Below are 23,465 nucleotides of genomic sequence, written 5' to 3' on the forward strand. Positions count from 1 at the left end.
ATTGCCTTTGCAATCAAATTACGATGATGAGAAAGTGAGACAAGGGAAGCCCTTCCTACCGCATAGGAAGTAAATGTTAGCTATCATTAACTGGTACATGGTTGTAGTTTAAGTTGGAAGGCTTTTGAGAAAAGAGATTGGTAGGAAGCATGAGTGAAAACAGAATTATGTGTACTTTAGGAAGGTGAATGAATCTGGTCTTTTGTTTCCTTAATTGCTTTTACTGGAACTTCTTAGAAAAACAACAACAACAACAACAACAAACCCATTCCCTCCGTGTTGGGACTTTAGGTTCTCCTGAAGGTGCCTGGAAATCTGGAAAAATGTCAGGAGAAAGGTCTGACTTGTGTCCTGGTTCCCAGTCTCGATGCAGGGAGGATGGGTGGTTGGTGTCCACCGTCCCCACCTAACTGGGGGAGCGGATACCACAGCATCGTGTGTTAGCCGTGACCGTGAAGATGTGCTCTGGGGAGATTAGGTTTTGTGGTCCTTCCTGCTTCACTCACAGTGTCTGAGCCGTGACTTGAAAATGTTTTACGTAGTTGCAGACTTCTGGGGCTAGGTAAAGCAGGCTGGGAAAGGCAATCTCATGCCTTACCTGTGGTAAAATTGTGAAGAATCGAAATGTGGTATTTGATTTGAGGTTCTCAAATGCACATTTCATAGCTGAGGTCAAAGTGGGTGGTGGGTGGAGGGAGCTTCTGTTATCAAAACTGGACCCAGCACTACCTGGCCTTGCCCAGAAGCTGAGTCAGCAAAGGTGAGCTCTGCTCCCGTACCCTAATCTTGTCACAGGGATGGAGCCTCTAGCTCATTTCGGTACAATAATGATATTCTCTTGATATTTAAATGTGCTCTCCAGGAGGGTCTGATTTCTGCAATGGAGTAATCACGGTCTTTAAAATTTTATTAAAAATATAATACCACCATATGCTCAGGCTTTCTCATTATGCAGTCTTCTAAAAACAAAAACCATGCAACATAAACACACCAGATGAAGCCAGTTAAGTTTGTGTTCATTCTTGCAATTTAAAAAATGGTAGAAAGGTTAGGGAATGGGACTTTGATCTTGAGCGGGAGGAGGGGTGCAGACCTGGAAGCTGCCATCCCAAAGTGCTGCCAGAATGTTCCTGCGTGCCTTTAAAGGCAGAGTAGGCTCTGAGTCCTCCCACTAATGGGCTGGGGTGGATCTCCAGAGTGATAGGACCGGTCCCATCAGAGGCTCCCATCAGAGGCCGCGGCGGGCAGCAACAACAACCTGCACACTCTGGCCTTGTGAACAGGCCTCTCATTGTTTCTGTTAAACGTTTGGTTGTGGGTCTCGTTATGGAATCTCCGCTGCTCACGTCTGTTGGTGCAAAGTAAGAGAGAGAGAGAGAGACTCTTTATTCTTTGCTTCTAAAAGACAAACACCAAGTTCTCCAACAAATCTCTAATACCTCAATGTTCATGAGACTGTTACTCACAGATAGGCATAAATGCACTGTTAAGCAGAAGGAAAAAGAAATGTGGGCCTCCTGAGAATTTATTGTCCTGCCTTTGATGTCCCTAATTAACTCACTCTGTGTAAGCAGTGACTGGCAACTAATAGCAGGCTAATAGAAGAAGATTCATGACATTTCGGAATTCTTAATTCAAGGAAGGGTCTTCACAGGCTCGTGGAAACGAAGGAAGATCTCCTTCCCCCTTTTACAGGACGGCCTGCAGGGGCCCTCAGGGGCCCGTTTCATCTGTTTTCTCTTCCCTGGTGTAGGCGGGACTTGGCTAGTGCTGTCTGGAACTTTCAAAGTTGGTTAGTACCGCTGGATTTGGGTTGGGACTTAAACACCCTGCCTGGCATGTTGGGTAGAGTTCACCGAGTCACAGGAGCACTTAGCTGTCCCTGTCACTGACGCCCAGGAGCCAGGGGGAGCAGGGGTGCTGACCTCGGATTGGTGAGGGTTCTGAGGCACGGAGGAGAGGGCGTGGAAACCCTGGAGGCCATGGGGCATGCCTGGTGAGGCCTCAGACAAGCTGATAGTGTGTTATCGGCTCCTGATTTTCCAGATGGGCAAGGAGCCCTCATCGTATCATCTTTAGGGAAGGCAGGAGGCCGCTTGCTGCATGTGCCCTCAGAGCTCTGGGCTGTAGTGGGGCTCACAGCCATCGCTGGGTTGGCCTCTTAAGTTTATCTGAATTGTCATCTTGCCTTCCCTACCTACTTTCTTCTATCCCAGGCGCCCCTTTTGAAGTTGCATGGAGCTTTGTAAGCAGAGTAGCGGGGAAGGAGGTGAGAAATTAGTCTGCCTATGAGCACCAACCTGCTCTTTGGAGCAAGTAGTTTCTGGTGAGGGGCCGGTAGGACGCTGGTCAATCTAGACCCCGTTTTGTTCTTTGGCAAAAGAACTCTAGATATGTTAAAACAATTACGGTACTTGCACGCCTCTGATGGACAGCCTTTTCTACTTTTTCTCCTTTCACCTGGGACCTCCTGCTTGATGAAAGCAGGAAGAGGGAGCTGCCCTGTAATCTTGGAGGGAGGGTTGCCACTGGAATTTCTCCAGAGCTTCAAATCCTGCTGCTGGCCTCCTCTTGCAGGCCCTGCAGTTGGTTTAAAGGTTGCAGACAAAGCTGAGCGCTCTCTCCTGATCCATCTGGGCCACTCCCTCTGTCATCAGTCATTGTCAATGGGAGATGTATGTGTAGCTGCACAAGGGCGATGTCTGACCCCAAGGGCGTTGGAAATGTTCTTAGAGAAGGCATTGTTTGCTCGCTGCCTTTGGAAGCCAAGCTCCAGACATTCTAGGGAGCAGCCCCTGGCTGAGGCATAACTGCCGTCTAGGTGCAAAGAGGCAAGACTGTGTTTCTAAAACCTACGGGAACTTTATTCCTCCTTCATGGCTTAATTCTACAATGCTTCTGAATCTACTTAGCCTCTTCTCTTTTTCATTTCTGGCCTCTCTTTGGTCCAAGTCATGGGGAGAATTCTAAAGGAGGGAGGCGAGGTTTTAGAACCTGGATCCCGCTGGTTTTTATTCAAGGAACATCGAAATTGTAAATAACCAAAGAAATAAAGCTGACAAGATGCAACAAATGCATAATAGGGAAAAAAAATGAAATAATGCTCTTTCCAAACCCAGCGAGGCAATTTTCCTGGGAGGAAAGCAGAAAATGGGGCTGTTTCTTGTCCAGATCAGGAAGGTGGGGCCCTAGGCTCGCGGAAGCACATTGAAAACTGCAGGAATGCACAGATGCCATTGGCTGAGCCTCTGAATGCGAGGGGGTGGGGGTGCGGCCGGGTGGAGGTGTGCGTGTGTCTCACGCCCCCGTGGCGGGCACGTTCCATGGTACCGAGCCCCTGAGGTCGGATGTGTCACCATCAGGTTGTCATTTGGGCCCCCTGGGTGTTTCTCAAGAGTGGGTTATAGTCATAAAACCCTGATGGGGGAGTATCAGAGTTTTGAAAATGTCTATGCATAAACCTGTGATGACTTTGTTTTCTTCTGGTGGTGGTGGAGGGGGGTGCTGGGAGTGCATACAGGTATCATTCCCAAACCCTGTCCACAAATAGACCTCCCCTCCTGTGAACAGGGCCATTTGGCCTGGTCAGGCCTCTTGCATGCCTTCCTTGCGAGTTTACCACTTTGGAAACAGGCAGCCTGTTTCTGGACCTGGTCCCCTGTCCCACAGGTTGTTGTGGAGATCCAGGGAGATGGCAGAGATGATCGCATTCTGTGGCCATGAAGGAGTCTTTCTTTGCTTAAGGAAGGGGACCGCGTCTGCTTGTGAGGGGTCAGGTGTAGTCATCTGCATATTGACTGAGCCTCAGACCTATGTTTTAATCCATTTGAAGATGATTTTATTATATCATTCCGTATAGAAATGGTGCAGTCTCACAAACTCAGACCTTCTTAAGCATGGAAATATTATTCTCTTGTTAGAAGCCCAATTCGGCTAGAAATCTGAGTATCCAGTCTTTTTTTTGTACCCCCCCCCTTAACATTTTGTTGCCTCCTCCCCTCCCCACCCCCATCCGCCTCTCCTTTGGGCTCACCGAAATCTGAGTGCCACTTTTCTGGGAAAGCCTGATATTCTGACTTCAGTTTTGTAATTTAATGATGGAGAGTTTCCTTAGTAAACCAAATTTAGAGTCCTAGAATGCTTATCTTATATCCAGACCTTGAACATAAAAGGCATTTTATACCCGCAATTGTTCATTTAATGAGCAATTGCAGAGTGCAGGCCGGTTAAGGGATTGAGCTATATGCACTATTATTGCAAGAAGTATTCCGAAATACCAGAAATAGGACGTAAGCTCTGATCAGGGAGACTGCGAGCACAATTACCTTCTTTTCAAATCCTTCTGTGACACTGCGGGAGGAAAAAGGACTTTGAAACTTGAAAGGAAAGAGCTTGCTTTCAACCTCAAAAGCTAGGAGGAAAGGGCTCTGAAATTTGCTCAGAATTCCCAATTCACCATTAGCCTGTTTCTTCCTTTAGCCTCAAGGCATTCTCCGCTTTTTGAAAAGATGTTAAGAAATTCAGTCACAATAGAGAGCCTAGTTTTGAACATGTTTCACTCGGTCCATTGAGGTCTGGGCTCCAGCCTTTGTGTGGGGTGAATTGAGCTGAGCGGCTAGCTGGTTGGAGACAGGTGAATGAGGAGTCGCTGTGCAGTCGCAAATTCTGGCAAAGAAAGAAGCTCCCCCCCATCCTTTATTTTACAATATGCATTCCTGTACAACCCTGCTAGTGGTAATACGTGGAGTTGAGCCTGTTCTTAAGTCAATACAGAGTACTTGGTTTATAGCAACTCTTGTTAAGTTTGTCTTGTAATTGAAGCTGCTGTTGACCTTGCTTGGGGACCATTTGTAAAACCGTTTATTTAGCATAAACTGAAATAATAAACCCTCCTTCTCTCGGGCTGATTGTTATAGGGTGACATTAGTTTGATTTAATGATTAGCCGCCTGACCCTTTTGCTGGAGAGAGGGGCTTGAATAGAGAGAGTTCACTCGGAAGCACTCAGAAAGAATACTAATGAGCTTGTTAAATTTAGCATGGCTCCAACCACTTTTAATTCATCTAATGGGAGCAGCACTGCCTGGGAGAGGGAGAGGGAAAGCAGGAGGCAGGGAGACACCGAGAATGTTCCTAGAGGGTCTGCACACTAGAGAAAGCCCACCAAGAGAAGTTTGCAGAAAGTAGCTAACCAGAGCCTGGGGTCCGAGTTGTAAGTATTGCCCGTTGTCTTATACTCTGTGTCTTTTCTTGTCTTGGGGGAAGAGAGGAGTAATGGTGTTAAAACGGGATTTAAGGGAGCAGTTTAAAAGTCGATGTTAATTTAAAAAAAAAAAAAGCCACGTGCATGCACTGTGAGCTTCTAATCAGCTTATTTTGCTAGGGCGACGGGGTGTTCCTAGTCGGTGATGCAGTGCAGGGTTTTATTTTTATATTGGAAGAACTGTCTGAAACTTTTATCTGAGGAGTTTGTGAGGACGTGCCCAGGAGTGTGTGTTCGAGTCCTGCTTCACGCAGCGCACTTTCTTCAAGCCTTTACTGTGAATGGTGTAAGCTGCGTGCTCAGCGAAGCGACTTTTGAGCTTTCAGACTGAGGTCATAGCACGAAGACTCGACTTCGGTTGCCTTTGGATGAGTTTGGAAAGTCTGGGACAGTTTGTAAAATGTGATGGCTGGGCAGCTCTCCATCTGGGGGCAGGACTTTGTTAACTTCCACTAGAATGTGGATATACACAAGGAGGGAGGTACAAAAGGGGGATTATGATGACAGTATTTAAAATAATTTTTCCCCGAAACTTTTTAGTGAATTGCATGTTTCCGTGTGACCACCCCCACCCCGCCCCAAGTTAGCAGCTGTTGAACATAGAGAAGCACGAACAGTCCCCTTGTGTTTGGCCGTTAAAGTCCATTGGCAGATGCTCCTGGAGCACTGGGCTGTTTGCTTACATTTTTGCAGCCGACTTCTGCTTGTTGCCATGGTGGACAGTATGTTTCTGTCAATAATTTGGCCTGGCGTTGCCTGTCTGCACTGACTCTCAAACTTTATTGAACAACTCGGCACAACTGAACAAGATTAGACAGCTTTCGTCTTTTGGCTGACTGAAAGGGTTGCTAAATTTATAAGAGCAGGCAGGAGTATTGCTTGGAAAGTTTCCTTTTCACTGTGGAGAGCGTGCTCTCCAGCCTCAGAGCTGTTTGTATTCTGGAGCGTGTGTACTGTCAAGTTTTGATCTGAGTGCCCGTCAGGAGCAACTTAGTACACAAGGTAAACTTCATGAAATATTTGTCTACTGGAATTTTTTGGAGAGGAGGGGAGAGTAGGTAAGAGTGTGTTAGCGTCGACTGTTGTAAAGTCAGTCTGATGAAAGTTGCCATGCTCAAAAATTTCGTGCCTGCTGTTTACTAAGGCAATTAGTTATAATTTTTTCTTGTATTAAGTGTTTAAGCTCTGCTTATTTCTCGTTATAACTTTCATATTCACACACATTAGTTTAGCTCTCAGAAAATAATCAAAGTTTCGTACTTGTGAAAAAATCACTTAGCTGAAAATACACCCCATTTCGACTCCCCCCATACACCCCGCCCCAGCAATTACTTCCTTCTCCCAGGAGGCTGGGGGAACCTGGGAGGACTCTGGTTAGACCATGCCAATTATTCAGTTATTTGTGAAGTTGGATTCAACTGCTCATCATAAAGGCTCGGCTTCTAAGAAACTCTCTCTATTATAGGGATGCAGGTTTAAGAGAAGAAAAGTTAATTTCTTCTAGGAAGATTAAGTCAAGGGAATCCTGTTTTCAACTTGGAACAGATTAGTGGAGCTTGGTTATTCATCTTAACCAGAGAATGCTAATTAATGTGTCACAGTGGCTCTTGGTGAGGACTCTGGTTCTCCAGACGAAGGTCCATTCTACAGAATTTGCACCTAAGTGCTACAAGTTCACTTCAGGTTGAAATTGGAAATAAAGATTTTATACAGGGGCAAATTAGTGGAAAATATGACTTTGGCCATTGGTAGGTTATAGGAATTTTTATAAAACAGACTAAGAGTTTTAATGTTTTTAACACACTTTTGCTTTTACATAACAGAAACCCTTATTCTATAGCCTGCAACTTTATTGCTAATGAAGTATGAGGGTGGAGTGGTGCCTAAAAGTATTAGTCAGAAGGGAAAATAAAAATGTAGGGGTTTTTTTGGGGGGTACTTTGTTTTTAAATTAGCAAAAGCATGGTTTGAATTGCTCTTGTAAAGATCGATGTGTGAAAATGTGGGATTACACCCATTTTTTTTCCTTTTCAGTAGTTACTTGATAGATTAAACTCATCATTTATCCCATAATTACAAGATTTGGTGGTGAAGATCTGCACGAAACAATGCTAAATAATGTTTTGCAGTTATCCTGCAGTAGTCAGCAAATTCACTGTAAAGACCAAAGCATACCTCATTGTCTATTCTGTTTTGCAAGTCATTTGCTAGACTGAAAAACAGAACAAAACATTGCTTATTTCTTCCAATCCCAGACACAAGCAGAACGATTAAAATTGCTCCTGGCTTTGGGTAGTTCAAGTTATTAGTATCACAAAACATAGTCGTGACTATAGTTTATATTTTCATGCTTGCCCATGTTTATAGCTACACTTTCTTCTGAATTTGTACAAACAGCCATGAAACTGCTAAAGCATATTTTCCTGTTTTTTTTTTTTTTTTTTTTTAGGGGCTCTCAGCCAGCTATAACTACTTTATGAAATACTCTGAAGATCATTTTATGTGTTGGGATAAGATGTGTTCAAAATCTGTCCATCCAGAGTGTACAACGCTATTATTACTTACATATATATGTATATTTCAGATCAAGAATGGGACATCATTCTCAGATGTCTGAGCTGTGCCTGAACAGCTTTGTTTCCATCAGCACTTACCTTCCAGAACACAGTCTGCTGATGAAATGCAGAGTTTGTTTGGGAGTATGTAATGCAGAATGTGTGTATGACTCTAACAGATGAATTGGCCCATTTGTTGTGGATTCAGATCATTCGTTCGGTTTAATTTTATGCATGGGCTCTTTGATCTGCTATTCTAGAAAGGTCATCCAATCACATTTGCGGAGAGCCCTAATGGGTAGATGGGAAGTTCCTACAGATCAAAGGGAACGGAAGTATTAGGAAGCTGGAATATTGAATGTATGTGGAATTTTGTCAAGCTGTTTCGTAAGCGTGTGAAGCAGCGTCTGGACCCCAGCAGAGACCGTGCCTGTGTCTGCATCACTGATGCCTTCCTCACCCACTGAGCCATCTTGCTCTGGGAATTAGTCTTACTCCATTTGCTTCTTGGTTCTTGGCTCTGTTCTATGGGCTGCAGAAAGAAGTGTCTTGCAAAGGGTACTGTACGTAGGTTTACCTTTACCCCTCGTAACCAGTGGGTCTTTTGTCCCATTTCTAGCTCCACTAAACCAGTGGGTTACAGATCTGACTTAAAAAAAAAAAAAAAAAAAAAAAACAGGAAAACTTCTGGATCACTTTAGGTCCTTCGACCCACCGATCACCCAGAGGCGCAGTGGGTGTCCCAACTGCCTGATACCTGAACGGCCCAGCTGAGGGACAGGCAGGGGGAAGCTGGACACCCATGGCCTCAGGCTGGCAAAACTTCCAGCTCCACTTGTGACCCGCAGGGATATTGGCAAGTCCCTAATGAAAAGCCTCCCTGGCAGATTCACTTGTAAGCTGGTGATGATAATTTGCTGACCCCCTCCATCTCAACTTAATAGGCTCATTTCCTGCTCCCCTTAGGCCTTCGATTTGTAATTTGGACCCTCATTCATAAGCAGTGTTGTCTGCGGAATATGTCATCATGGTGTAGCTTTCAAAGTTGCCATGAATGAGAAATAGGGCTTCTTTTGGGGAGGAGGGATGGAGAGGGAGACCTAACTGATGACTGTTCTTGGATTGCTCCTTCAAGTGGCTCACAGAGCTTCCATTTTCCTTCTTTCTTCAGAGGATGAAAGTCCTGGACAGACCTATCACAGAGAGAGAAGAAACGCAGTCACCATGCAGCCACAGAGTGTCCAGGGGCTTGGCAAGATCAGCGAGGAGCCTTCGACATCCAGTGAGGAGAGGGCCTCACTGATCAAGAAGGAGATCCATGGGTCCCTGCCGCACCTGGCCGAGCCCTCAGTGCCATACCGCGGGGCCGTGTTTGCCATGGACCCCCGGAACGGTTACATGGAGCCTCACTACCGTAAGTGGTTCCTGCCCCGTCACCCTGGTTCCGGGAGCCATGGAAGGCTGCCCACGCGCTGTATGAATTATTGGGCTGGTATTAATTTATACCAATGTTTAATTTACTCTCCAGTTTTTTCTTCTTTTTCTTCTCCTACATCCTGTCCATTCCTCTTTTTAGAGAGAGCCATTTTCTTACATCTCTAAGCCAGTCCAAGCCTCTGTGGGGAAGCCTTCAGGAAGGTGTCCATCTGTGGCTAATCCACATGGACCTTTGCTGGGAACGAGAACCAGATTTCTTCCACCCAAGTAGACACTGCAGGAGCAAAATTGGTTGATGGGGGTAGTTATTAAAGTGGGCTGCCCTGGCAGAATTCCTGAACAGCATCTATCCCCATTTTGAATGATTTTTTTTTTTTTTTTTTTTTTTGCTTGTTGAGAATGAACGAACTCCTTTGGAGCAAATCAGTGCTAAATTCCTTAAATGTGGAAGATTTTTCTACACGTTTTACTTTCTTCTCTAACTGGCAGACCGGAAACATGGGAAGCTCCTTTTCCAGCACTAATAAAGTTTAAGTAATTCACTAGGACTCAGAATACAAATATACGATGGCTTTCTCCAAGAAAAATGTATAATGGTTGACTTTATTTGTGGCCTGTTTCTAGTTAAAAAATATATATAATTTGGTTGTGGAAGTAATGAAGTTCACATTGAGGTGCCAAAGCTGCAGCTCTTGATTACAGATTTATCACCTTGCCAGGATACAGACTTGCCATTTAACCTTCCCGGCTCCAATTCCAGATGATCCATTGAGCTCCAGAGAGGGGGACTGGTTTGTGTTTCCCTTTTTCCACATCATTCAGAAATTTTAGTGTTTTAAGGCAAAAGGTCATTAGCCAGATGACTGATTAGCGAGGACAGCTGATTAGTGCCCTTTTTTGTTTTTTTTTCCCCTCAAGAGGGTGCCCAGGATAAAAGCTAATTTCATCCCTTCGTTAGCTGACTTGTAGCAGAGGGGAATGTTCCCTCATCAGGGTGCAGATCAAAGAGCCTGGAGCAGACTTACGTCTCAGCAACTGCTTTCGCCCTGACCAGATTACATTGTTGGTAGAGATGGAAGGTACATTATTTCTTTAAGTGGTCAGAAGCATGGAGGAAAAGGTTTTATGGATTCTTCTAGGCTTTTAAAAAAGGCTACAGCTTCTCTGATTAAAAAGCATTTCTCAGCCCTGTTGCTACAGTTGTTTCTACAGATCCAGAAATGAGGAGGAGGTGGGTGCTCACTTCTTTTTCTGTCTTCGTTGAAGTTTATTTCATTTTCTTTTAGGAGCGAGAGTTTACAATAACGTTGGCAAAATGTTTCTCTGAGCACATTCTTGTTTTCTATATTGTATTTTTATTTGCGAGTCTCTATTGGAGAGCTCCGTGCAGAAGATGTGAGGGAATCTGCGAACTTCCTCCCTACTAAGACTCCCTGAGTATATTTACTTTTTTAAAAAGAATCGATCTAGTTTATTAACCACAGGTTCCCTGTCTTGTTTTCATCCTTATGTGTGAACACAAACTTTCCCATCTCATACTTAAGTTTTGCTCTCTGTTCCAGATGCCCACTAATAATTGAGGTATGTAATTGGGCAGGACAGCTGACGAATACTTCTTTTCTGGTTGATGGAAGTAGGCAGATGATCGTTAACTTTCTCTCTGTGCCATTCAACCTGCAGCTTGCTCTTGGTCCGTTTCTTCTAACAGTTTGCCCATTGACTCTTTTCCCCTACGTTTGAGGGATAGGCTCTCTGCACACCTGGGATCCTTGGCCCCTCTTGGCAGCATGCGTTTGTGACCCATCCCTTGGGCCTCAACATTAACTACCTCAGGGCACTGCAGAGCTCTTAGTGGGGCTTGGAACTGTTCTATTTAGAGGACATAGACCAGTACATTGGATGCTCCTTAACTTTCCCCGCTGTATTGCTCAGGGCATTGTTAAAACTGCATGATGACTGACAAGCTATGGACGCTTGCCTATAACCAACTGGCAGATGCCATTTTGACCCACCATCCCAATGTACTCCCTAAATTAGTCATAAATAAATAAATAAATAAATAAATAAATAAATGAGATCCTTACATCTACAACATGGCTGGGGAGTTCTAGAGACCACACAGATTGGATTACCATTTAGTGGATGGGGCTCAAGCTCCAGCTTTGCCATGTAGTGGCTGTGCGGCATGGCCAGGTGTGCCGACCCCACTAAGAATCATTTCCTAACCATTTATTTGGTGTTATAATGTGACTGCTCTTCCATGGTGTTTTCCTGAGAATTAAGTGAGACGACGCAAATATGGTATTTAGTAAAATCTCTGGCTCATGGTGAGTGCTTCAGATCATTATGGCACCTGTTTTCCTGTGCCTCCACTTCCTCCTGTTCCTTCCATTCCATCATCACTGCCGTCATTACCATCATCACCACCATCCTCGTCATCGCCACCATCACCATTGTTGTCACCACCACCCCCCTCATTGCCACCACCACCACCATCACTCCCATCAGCACCAGCACCACCACCACCCCATCATCACCACCATCACTGTCACCACCACCACCATCATCACCATCACCCAATCACCACCACCATGACCGTCAACACTGCCACCATCATTACCAATACCACTACCATCACCACCAACACCACCACCATCATTACCACCACCACTGTCATCACCACCATTACCACCATCACCATTACCATCATCACCAGTGCCAGTACCATCACCACCATTACCACCATCACCACCAACACCACCCCCATCATTACCACCACCACCATCACCACCATCACTACCATCACCACCAGTGCCAGTACCATCACCACAAACACAACCCCCATCATTACCACCACCACCATCATCACCACCATTACCACCATCACCAGCAACACCATCACCAGCATCACCAGTGCCAGTACCATCACCACCATTACCACCATCACCTCCATTACCGCCACTATCACTATCCTCATCACCATCACCACCATCTCCTCCAGAACAACCGAGCTGTTTTTGTTAGTGCTGCAGTCCTGTGTATTCCTCTGCCTCCCTGAGCTCTGTGTCTTCTGTAAACAGATTAGAGATCGAGTGGACTGTAAATCTTAGGAAGAGGATTGGTGTAGTCAGCACTGTGTATGGTGGCCTTCTGAACATAACCTTTGTCCCTGAACCTTAGTGAATTGACTATATTTTTTTTCTATTTTGTAAGTGAAGAAATATTAAAGCTTTTAAATGACTTTGGGAAGTTTTAAACTTTTAAATATTTGTATGTATTTGTATGTATGTAACAAATACAAACTTAATATACTTGGAAAAATGAAAGCTGCAGAATTATCCGTATGAAATATTTTATTTTATTTTATTTTTTTAAAAGATTTTATTTAGTTGCTGGAGAGAGAGAAAGAGCAGAGGCTAGAGAGAGTGAGCGAGAGCACAAGCAGGAAAAGCTGCAGGCGCAGGGAGAAGCAGGCTCCCCGCTGAGCAAGGAGCCTGATGTGGGACTCGATCCCAGGACCTTGGGATCATGACCTGAGCTGAAGGCAGCCACTTAACCGACTGAGCCACCCAGGTGTCCCCCATATGAAATATTTTTAAAGATATCCTAAACTAAGCCTCAAGGAGTTAGGTAGGTTGTAATGCTACTTTTTCTGGAACTCTATTGGATATTTTAGTCTTCTACCAGTATTTTTTTGGTACTTTATAATAAAATCTGTCTAGCTTCTCGGATTTAATTATCCAGGGAAAGCTAATGAATGAACAACACAATGCTGAAGTTGATAGGTCCTCCAGAAATTTTTAGTGTATGAGAAAAGTGCGGTCTTTTTAAAACAAGGCATGCAAGTTCGATCACGTTCTATACTCGTCAGTCCTGTGGTGAAACTCTCAAAACACAAGTTTGCTGCAGACCTTCAGTGGCTCAAGGTTCAGAAACATCTTTGTAGGCTGTTCCCTTTTCCTATGAATCGTGTGCCAACTCCACCAGGTTTTTGGAGAAAAAAGACTCCTCCAATCCAGTGTAGCTGGGCATGGGAACGCTCCCAGGAATTCCTTCCTTTCTCTGTGGTTGGAAAATGTGGACTTTCCAAGATGCCTAATTTGTGCTTCTATATATACTGACTTTGTATTTCTAACGTGTGGGCAGGCTTCCTGTAAGATCGGAAAAGGGAAAATTGTTTCTTTACCCTCAGAAGGACATCTGTACAATTTTTATTGCACAAGACTTGATTATCCTTGGGTATGCAGTATTGCGTCTTCACAAATGGCACTTAGGCTGGGTTCAAAGTATTTTAGGTTTTGTGGGTTTGACTTAAAAAAAAAAAAAAGAAAAGAAAAAAGAAATACCAGGGATAGCGGGCACTTCAAACATTCACAACATATGTTTGGAATAAAATCTTCACAGGGGGCACTGGAGGGTATTCTCTCCTGAAGGGTCGCTGTGGAGGGCTTGTATATCAAGGCAAGAAAGTAGGGGGTCAAGCCGCACGGTTCAGATGTGGGGTGATGCTGACAGGCGGGCAGCTGTAGGATCACTAGCGCTTTGTGACTGGGGAGAGCGTGGGAGGGGCTGGGTTTCAGAGACCTGAGTTTCTTGTACCGGACTCAGGATGAGGACCCCCATCTCCCGCCTGAAGATTTCTCAGCAGTCTTAAGCTGTCCCTGCTCTGTGGGTAGCCAGGTATACTTCAAACTTCCATCACCCCTGAGTTCACTCACGCCAGGCGTGTATTCTCTTAGGAACTTGCACAGGCAGGTGACATAATAGTTAAAGCATTCCTGTACCCTGGCCGACGCTTAACTTTTATTCTCTTCTGTGTTACGGAAAACATCTGTTTCACTGTCTTCTGTCTTCCTGCGAGGAGTCTCCCTTTCTGACTGTCCCTGCAGGAGGTTTTGTGGGGAGCGTCTCAGATTCACGAGTCCTGCCACATAGGACCCCTGCTGGTTCAGTGACGAGAAGCAGAAGGCCATCCCCTTTTCTAAAATTTCAGGTCTCTTTTTACAGTTTTAGGGTCGTGAAGATGCTTTTCTTCTGCCCCCAGCTGCTCCCACGCAGTAGTAATCCCTCATGGAAAATGTGATTCATTCCTTCATGCAAATGCTTTGATTGAAAACATACCACTGGTATTCTTCCTTATGTTTCCCAGCTCAGATGACAGAACTATTAGTTGCTAATTAGCAAAACCTGAAGAATTAGCTTAAAGAAAAGAAACTGAATTTTTAATTGCTTGCATTTATTTTCTGTGGGAAGCTGATGTGCCAAGCCCACTTGCATTCTTGTGTGCTAAAAAAAAAAAAAAGTACAATTTTTTTTTTTCTACCTGTCTGTCTTTATATTAGGTGACTTTCTACAGCCCTTAGAAATACATCTTCTAAGCGAGTGGAAGAGAAGATGTGTACTTTACATATTTAATAGGTGCACCTGCTCACGTCTGTCTTCCTGTTGGAGTGTCATCTGGAGACTGTGAAAGACAAAAATGCCTACAAGGCACAGATGAGCAGTTTGGGGTCGACCACAGTGCGTAGGCAGTGACAGTTTCCTGAGCACACACTGTTCCATTCTCATCCAGGCTGTCTGTTACTGCTTTGGAGAACAGTCGATGAACCAATCAGCAGCGTTTGTGTGTATTGTTGTTTTTTAAAAAGTATACTGCTTAGCCAGAAAGACTGATGTTGGGTCATATTTGGGGGGCTTTGCCAAGTATATTGCTTCATCCACGGATAGTCTTGAACTGTAGGAGCGGGGAGATGCAGGGAGCGGGGAGATGCAGTCTACGAACCTTTGCAGAGCTGGTGTTTGTGAGCTTCAGAATAGCTCCGTGATTATTCTTGTCTTGCTATTAGAAATTCAATGTAACGATTCAGGTTTTCTTTCAGTAATCCAGAGGTCATGTTTATGACTTGCAAACTGTGAGCCACGTCCATAGGTTTTAAAGGAGTTATTGCAAGGTTACTAACTCTACCGCCAGTGGTAGAAGTTTAGGGATAATCCTTAGGGTTCCAGGTTGACTCTTGCCAGGGAATCTTGACTACTCTCGGGCCCAATATGACTGTGACTCTACAATTTAGTCTTGGGAGGTGACCTGGGAAACTGGAAACCAGCAGTGAGAAAAGCACTATTGTGTTTGAAAATTTTTATTTGATTTTATTCATTGAACTTGGGGGGATGCATTGATTGGAGGAGAGCAGGGAGAAGCTTGAAGGCCATTCAGGAGGAGGACGGACAGATGAGGCTCGGGGAGATCATGTTCTAGGGAAAATCAGTTGGCTGTCGGCCGCGCCCTGGCCCAGTGCCCCCTTCCCCGGTGGCCCACCACAGTCGTCCCCACAGGCAAGCCTGGCCCCCTGGCCACTGCCTCGGCCACCCTGCTCATGCTCTTGTGCCTCTTGGAGTCATTCCGTGCTTTCCTCCTGTCTTGACGTTCTACTGACCCTTCAGGGCCTGTCTAGAGACCGCTTCCTTTGAAAGTTCATTTCACAAAGGTGTTTCCCTTCCCTGGACACCAGATAGACGTATAACTCTCACCTCAGCACCTCATGGCTGTGTTGGCCCATGTACATTGGCGTTTGGAGTCACGTGGCGGTCCAGGGGCCATCCCCAGCTCTTACACCTGCCAGAAGTCCTGGGGTAGGAACCCTGGGGGCCCTTCAGTGCCACAGAAGGCCGAGCTGTTCCGTTGATTGACCTTCATCACATCACAGATGAAGTTCGTCCTGAGCCTGCCACTCAGGAGGGGCCCCTTGGCTAGACACTGACGCTTCTGCTTCTGTTTTCTTTCTGGTCCCTAAATACCACCTAGGATCCAGACGTAGTCACCCAGTCCTTTCTGAAAGTAGGCATTTATGACACATGGATATCTTTCTAAATGGACATTTCAAAACCAGCAAAAATATTTGCTCTCATGTACATACAGCAGCTGTAAAACTTCGAGGGTTCTCATCTGAGATGGACGGTGGTACTTTGGAATAAGTTGGCAGTTTACTCACAGACTTGGATGAGGATCCTCTTTTTAAGGACCGTGGGATTAGCATAGGAGATCTGCCTGGCTCACACGTTTTCACACCCATCTAAAATTAAACAGGTAGGTATTTTTTCCTGTGGTTAAGGTGAGCATGCTCTTTGTCTCCCCCTTTTCCAAATTTTAATGATTTGTTTTGCGTTCTGTGATCTCTAGGCAATTCATGATTTCGGTGACATCTTTCCAACTTGTTAATGTCCAAGTATGCGTGTAATCCATGTTAACAGGAGCCTCCATCTACAAATCAGTTTGGGATTACGAACTCGGTTGTTTAAATATTCCATGTAATTATCTTCCTTTTCTAATTTGGCACCCACCCAACACAGCGACATTTTTCCTTCTTTTTTTTAGTTGCTTGTAGTTCTTTCCTTCCGTTCCCCGCTCCCTGATCCCTTTCGTAGACTAAAGCATGAGAAACACAGCAACTCCTGCCACTTCTCAGCCATCTGCTAAGTCCCCTTTCCTAATGGAGCAACATTATCCTTGGTCCCTCCTTTCTTTTTTGTATAATTAAAGAATGTTACCTTTGATGTCTCTTGAAAGTTGTATCTCCTGTCCTGCTTTAGCTTTCTTGATCTTGTACCTGTAAATTTGTACTGTATCTTCATTCTTCTTAGTGAAAGGGCTAGATTTTTCTCTTTGTGCCTTTTACAGTTTGATTTAAGAGAGGGTAACCGATGTAGCATTTTATTGCTCTGTCCTTTCTATGTTCTGATAGCATTTGGAGTCTTATGGTACCCTCTGAAAAGTATCCAACTTCCTCACATTTTTTAGATTTTATATTTTGTTCTTTATACTTTGGGTCTCTCCTAAAATTAATTGTTCTTATCTTCCTAATGTCTTCCCTTCTTTCTGGGGGAGGGGGGAGTCCAGGCTTTTCATCAACCTCAGTTCTGGTGAGTTTCTTCCTCTTAGAACAAAATGAGGAAAATTTTTCTTTCATTCAGCTGTTGGTATTTTTTGTTCATCCTTTGTCATTTGTTATTTACTAGTGGCCTCCTAAGTGCCAACCCATGTTAGAAAGAATGAACAAAGTCGCTGCTTCCATGGACCTTCAGGCTGGTGGGACTTTGAGACAAGTAGATCAGCCCATGCAAAAAGACAACACAAAGGATGTTCCAGAAAGGCAAATGCAGGGTTTTTTTGGGAGCAGGTAACAATATGCCTGACCCAGACTTGGGTCCAGAGGGCTTCCTGGAGGAGGGGAAATCTGAACTAAATCCTGTGGCAAAGAGGTAGAGAGGATCCTTCATAGAGGAAATCCTCTGTGAGGACCCGGGAGGAGGGTGGTGGGAGGGTGGAGCTCAGGGAGGGGGGCGGTAGCCGATGGGCTTCCGGGGAGCCCCTGCTCTGCCTGAGTCCCCGGGGTGACCCCTAGGATGTGTATCATAGCTTTGGGGTATTTCAGCACATCTTTGGATGACTGTGTTCCCCATTGCTAACCCAGAGTTTCTTTGTCTCAGAGAGTCTAATTCACCTCCTCCCTCAGATGTGCAGGCGTGGGGTTCCTGCCCCACAGCTGTCCTCCCGACTTCGGGCCACGGCTCTTCCGTTGGCCATCAGGCACGTGCTGTTCCTCCCTGTGTCGTGTGTCCCATCTTCCCTTGAAGACAACAAAATCCATTAATACTTGTTCTCAAACTTTTGACCTCTTCTGTCTTGGGTAACCTAGACAACCACAGTATCTTTCTTTTCTTTTTCTTTTGTAAAGAATTTATTTATTTGAGCGAGAGAGCGAGAGCACAAGTGGGCGGGGGGAGCAGAGGGAGAGGAAGAAGCAGACTTTCCCCCTGAGCAGGGAGCCTGACGTGGGACTCGATCCCAGGACCCTGGGACCATGACCTGATCTGAAGGCAGATGCTTAACCGACTCAGCCACCCAGGTGCCCCCAAAGTACCTTTCTTGATCTCAAAATGCAAATGCCAAACATCGACAATAAATGTGGCTTAATTTCCAATTAATTAAGAGTGTCCTGTATCAAGATCCATTTTAACATCAAAATATACAATGTTCACACACACACACACAACTCGAGGCTTTTTTTTTTTTTTTCAACTCAAATGTAACATCAGTCAAGCTAAAGAAAGTGCAAGGGGCCCATGGTGAGGTTGGGGGTGGGGGCCTGAAATGAAGTGAAATTCAGCTGGGAAATCCAGTAGCTAATGCTGCTGGGGGGAAATGAGAACAAAGCCTTCCAGTGGTGGCAGAAGCCCGCAAGCCGGCCTAGATAGAGAGGATCTTAGGAGAAGGTGGTGGGACCCCTGAGGAGGAGACGCGTCCGCTCCGCGGGGGCTGTGGGGCTAATCAGCAGACATTGTGCAGGTCAGAGGAAGCCCACTCCAGGAAGCTGGGTGTTTACTTGTCCACTGGGGGGGCCCCAAATCTGCATCCTGATTGTGCTCATGATTTGTGAGGGGAATAAAAGGAGTTGCCTGTGTCCTAATTTAGAGAGGATCAGATAAGTGCGCGTGGCAGAGTCTGGGAAATAGACACCACCTCTTTCTTCAGCTTGCTTTCGTGGAATAAGCCTGCTTTCAAAGGCAGCAAGAATTCACATTTCCTCCCCATCCCTGTTTCTCCCCTTAAGTACGGCATGTCATGAAAGGTCATTGCCACCCTGCTCCCTGCCCGTCGGTGATCTGACGGAGCTCACACTTGGCTTCCAAGATCTCAGCTTGGCCCCACCGATCTGACCACATAGGTTGACCCTTTTGATCAAACATATCTCTGGCTGTGGGATGCATTTTTATGTAGCCTCTTTTATCACTAATGATGTTTTCAATGTAGTCTCTGTATCACTTGCTACAAATTGATGATATAGAGGGACAGTTGATGAGAAGGTGGAGGCACCTGAGTGCCTCTGGTGTACCTGGCCCTTCTGAGCACACCCCTGGTGGACGCGCTTCAGGTCTTACCCCATTGGGTACATGATGCATGATATTTATTTTCATTTCAAAAATCCTGTGTACCTCTCGGAGCCTGCTGTGAGCCAGACACTGTCTAGGTCCTGAGGGGTCCGCATTTGCCACGATCAGTCAGGTTCTTGCTCTTGGGGAGCCCTCAGTGTAGCTAGAGGACATGCACAAAACACCTGGACAGAGATGTCTTTGAGGTGGCAAGGCTGGTGCTCGGAGCCCAGGAGAATGGCTGGTGTTGAGGGGAGAGACTCAGGGCATAGTAACGCACCAGGCCTTGCTCGGAGGTGTCTTTGCAGCTGAGGCCCAAATGGGAAGATCTAAGGGGAGAGCATTCCACTTACAGAGTGGAATTTGTGGGTTTGCTGTGGCCATGTCCTGGAGCAGAGAGAAGGCTAGTGCGATGGCTTGGTGAGGGAGTGGGGCAGTTTTTTAGGGGGACAGGCTGGGGACAATTGTGGGCCAATGGAAAGCCACGGGAGGGAGAGATGTGGTTGGGTTTTTCTTGGGGAGTATTACTCTGGCTGGTGTGTGAGGCCTGTCATGAGGGGCAGAGTATAGAATTAGGAAGTGACTCAGCAGGCTGTTGCAGTGACCCAGGCGGGAGGGAAATGCTCCTCCTCTCTTAGAAATTACAGCAGGCAGAAAATGAACCCTTTCTTTGCACCACATATTATGCCAGGGCTTGGAATTCATTAAATCCCCGCAATAATCTTATGAGAGGTTGTCATGATTTTCCCTGTTGATAGGTGGGGAAACTGAAGCCCAATAGGGGTAAGAAAGTTGCCCATTTTTATATGGTTCCGAAGTGCCGAGCCAAGGTTTGAACTCACGTAGTTTGGCTCCAGAGCTCAGATTCTTAATCCATGCTTTCAAAATGGCAGTCCACCGTTGTGCCATGGTGGCTAGATGGGCAGTGGTTCATGCTCAGCCCCGCGGGGGGGTGGGGGGGGCGGGGGGGGGAACTGGGGACGGGGCCACGACCGGGTGGCGGTGCTGCCAGTGGCGACAGGTGGGGGTCTGGCGTGCCCCTGGGAGGGTCTGCCAGCACTGCTGAGTGGATCCCCGCAGACTGGGAGGGGGACAGTGCAGGAGCACCCTGTGCTGGCCTGTGTAGTCACTGTGCTCCAGGAGGGAAAGAGGAGAAACTGCTTCTCAGTGATACTTTCCCGAAGAATCAGAAGCTACCTGTGACGTCATCACAGGCAGGCCTCCCAGGCCTCCCTGCCCCTCTCTGTTTGGGAGGATAGGCGTGTTGGGAAACTGACAGTCACCACGGTAGACCGCTATGTAGAGTAGTTACTGTGTGCCAGGTGCTAGGCTGAGGACTCATTTAGTTTAGTTTTTTTTTTTAAGATTTTTATTTATTTATTTATTTGACAGAGAGAGCACACAAGCAGGGGGAGCAGCAGGGGGAGAGGGAGAAGCAGACTCCCTACTGAGCAGGGAGCCTGATGTGGGACTCAATCCCAGGACCCCGATGTGGGACTCAATCCCAGGACCCCAGGATCATGACCTGAGCTGAAGGCAGACGCTTAACCAACTGAGCCACCCAGGCATCCCCAGGACTCATTTAATTTTTCACAAACCCATTTTGGCACATGAGTTAACTGAGATTTAGCGGGATCTTGCTCACAGTGCTCGTGTGAGTCTGGACTCCATTGCTGAGGGTTAGGGAGTGAGGGAGGGCAGGAGATTCCATGCACATTGCTGTTGTACTCATCTTGTTAAACTTTGTCTCCCCCACTGCCTCCCTGTTAACCACGATACCTGCAGCGGCTTTGGGGACATAGGCTGTCCGTTGGGACCACGGAGAGATTCATTTTGTGAACCTGATTCCGAAGACCAGCCTGTATAAGTTGCTGGAGCTTTCCCGTATCAGCAGGATAATGCGGTATCTGGCCCCAACTAGGCCTGGTCTGGGGACAGGAGTCCCTTGTCCCTCTGTGTGACGGCACAGGGCAAGCAGATCGCCCTGCCCCACCCAGGGGAGGAAATGGCAGGGAGAGAGCGCCCTTATTTTTAAGTCTCTTTGGAATATTTATTTGCAGCAGGGGCTGGGAGGGGGGCGGCATGCAAGCCTGTTGCACAGAGGCATCTTGGTGTCCTGCTAACATGGGCAGTTCCTGGTCTCCGGGCTTGGGTGTCTCAGATAAAGGGTAAGCATCTGGAGAGAAGCTGTCAGCATGATGAAGGGGCGGCTGGAGGAATGATTTATGAGGAAAGATGAAAAGGACTGAATATGAATGGCAGGGCCAGTGCCGGCTACAAGGACACGTGGTATCTCTGGAGTAAGGAGAGACCGCTGCAGAGCACCAAGACAGAGGAACATGCATGGAGACGGTCACAGGGAGGCCACAGGATCTCCTTCTCTCAGGACCGCAGGTAGGACTGATGCTTACTAAGAAGACCCATGTGAGACAGCAGACCTTAACTGCCTAAAGCTGTTTCCGGGCACGGATCTGACCTGAGATCTCTCAGGGTCTGGTGATCAGATGCAAGTTGTATCAGGATCATAAGGAAAGTTAACGTTGAGACTTCAGAGCGCTGATCTCCTGAGATACTTTGAACTGCAGTGGTCGAAAACTTACAGCCCTCTCTATGAGGTTCCTTAGATATTTTTTGATACCTTCACCTTTAGTGCCACCCACAGTAGAAATAAAAAGATGTGACCCTCGCTCTTCATTTTCTGTTTTGGGGAGAGACTGCATGAAACACACGCAAATGATGAAGTAACCTATCAACAAGTATAACGTGGCAGGATGAAAGGCATGACTCTGCTGGGGCTGATTTCTGATTCCAGGGGGGTTTACAATAGAGCTCTGACTGCATGGCAAATTTAAATCCAGTATGAAATTTCTCCTAATTAACATCTCCCTTCTTCCTCCCAAATATCAAATTTATGGACTCTTAAGAAATTCACAGAACACATATGCCGATGCTGCATTTTCTTTCCGCTTGATCCGTCCCAGCTGTTACTAACTTTCACGTCTGCCTCTCATTAATTTATGAGGGGTTCTGAACTGCGATCTGAAACGCTGTCCTGAATTTTAGACCTTTGGGGGGCGAATTTCACATTCGTTGAGAGTGACCCTTGCTAGTTCAGCCAAGCATGTGTATTTCTCTCTCTCTAATGCTCTTCCTGGGGCCCTTTGGTGACGTGTGTTTGCAGGCGCTGTCAGGACCTGAGGGGCTCACAGTGAGGCTGTCGCCGTGCCTCCCACCCGGCCGATCGGACCTTAGGGTCCTTAGTGTCTCCGGTCCGGGGCACAGCTCCCGCCCTTGAAGTCGAGGGAGGTTTTCTGAGTTTTCATGGGCATCTCCCTGATCTAGGGCCGGTGAAAGTTCCGTTTAGCACTTTTGTGTATCATAGAGGCTGCCAAAAATGCTCTTTTCCTCTCTCCTTTGTCTTCTGGTGGTTCGCAGTCCCAAGGAACTGAGTTTAGGGCATGAAGCATTCAGGTGCAGCTTTTGGTCCTTCACACTCAATTGTTCTTAAACATGAGTCCCTTTTAAGCGTGGTTGTTTGAACTTGCTATTTCGTAGCGTTGGCCACATGTTCTTCCTGTCCAGGAGCAGCCACCACACTGAGGGCCGGAAATAGCCCAGTGATGACAGAGGGGAGTGGTCAGCACGTGGGACTGTCTAACCTACAGAGGAGAAGAGTTTGGAGACCTGCCTTATAGTGCCTTCTTGTAAATCTACTCCAGTAGGATATTCCTAAAAAGTTCTTGCTTTTGGGGAACAGTGCAGCCTTGTTCCTTTGATGCCAGTCACCTGCTATCAGTCTTTAGATTTTCTGAAACATCTCTCTCATAATGAGCCACCAGGTAAGCTTAACTTTAAGGCATGCATTTTTTTTCCTGCTGCTTTAGGTCCCAAATATTAAGATTCCAATTAAAAGCTCTATTATACAGAGCTTGATATCCGAGCTACGATTGGCCCGTCTTCTGAGAAGAGTCGAGATCCTGTACGGTGCGGATATAGGATGGAAGCGTGAGTCCTCCTGTCATGTGAATTCCTCCCTGGCAACAGTCAGTGGAGGGGACTCAGTTAGGAATGAGACCCTGGTTCAGTCTGTCTGAGAAGCTCTGCCAGCTGCATCGTGTGAGTGAGTTTTGGAGTCAGTGAACTTGGACACGTGGGTGATATTAATGATTATGTGTTATGTCCCGAGTTGTCCTTATCGAGCTAACAGATTCGGAGACCAAGGTAAAATATTTATTTCCAAGTGCTTGCTGCATGTGAATGCCAGCCAAGTTGTGCAAAGAGTCA

The 23,465-nt window shown here is 46.2% G+C and overlaps 1 protein-coding gene across 2 annotated transcripts in view; it reads left to right on the forward strand.

Moving 5' to 3' along the window:
- GLI3 (GLI family zinc finger 3) overlaps positions 1 to 23,465 on the forward strand; it is a 249,753-nt gene that overhangs the window by 63,866 nt on the left and 162,422 nt on the right. For both annotated transcript variants that reach the window (XM_088018202.1, XM_028108964.2), the window contains one exon: positions 8,989 to 9,231. In XM_088018202.1, the coding sequence (XP_087874328.1) occupies positions 8,989 to 9,231 (243 nt within the window). The remainder of the gene's footprint in view (positions 1 to 8,988; positions 9,232 to 23,465) is intronic.

This window comes from Eumetopias jubatus, unplaced genomic scaffold, assembly GCF_037043125.1.
Source record: "Eumetopias jubatus isolate StellerSeaLion01/CBP00866 unplaced genomic scaffold, mEumJub1_p1.0 scaffold_14, whole genome shotgun sequence".
NCBI classification, from domain to species: Eukaryota; Metazoa; Chordata; class Mammalia; order Carnivora; family Otariidae; genus Eumetopias; species Eumetopias jubatus.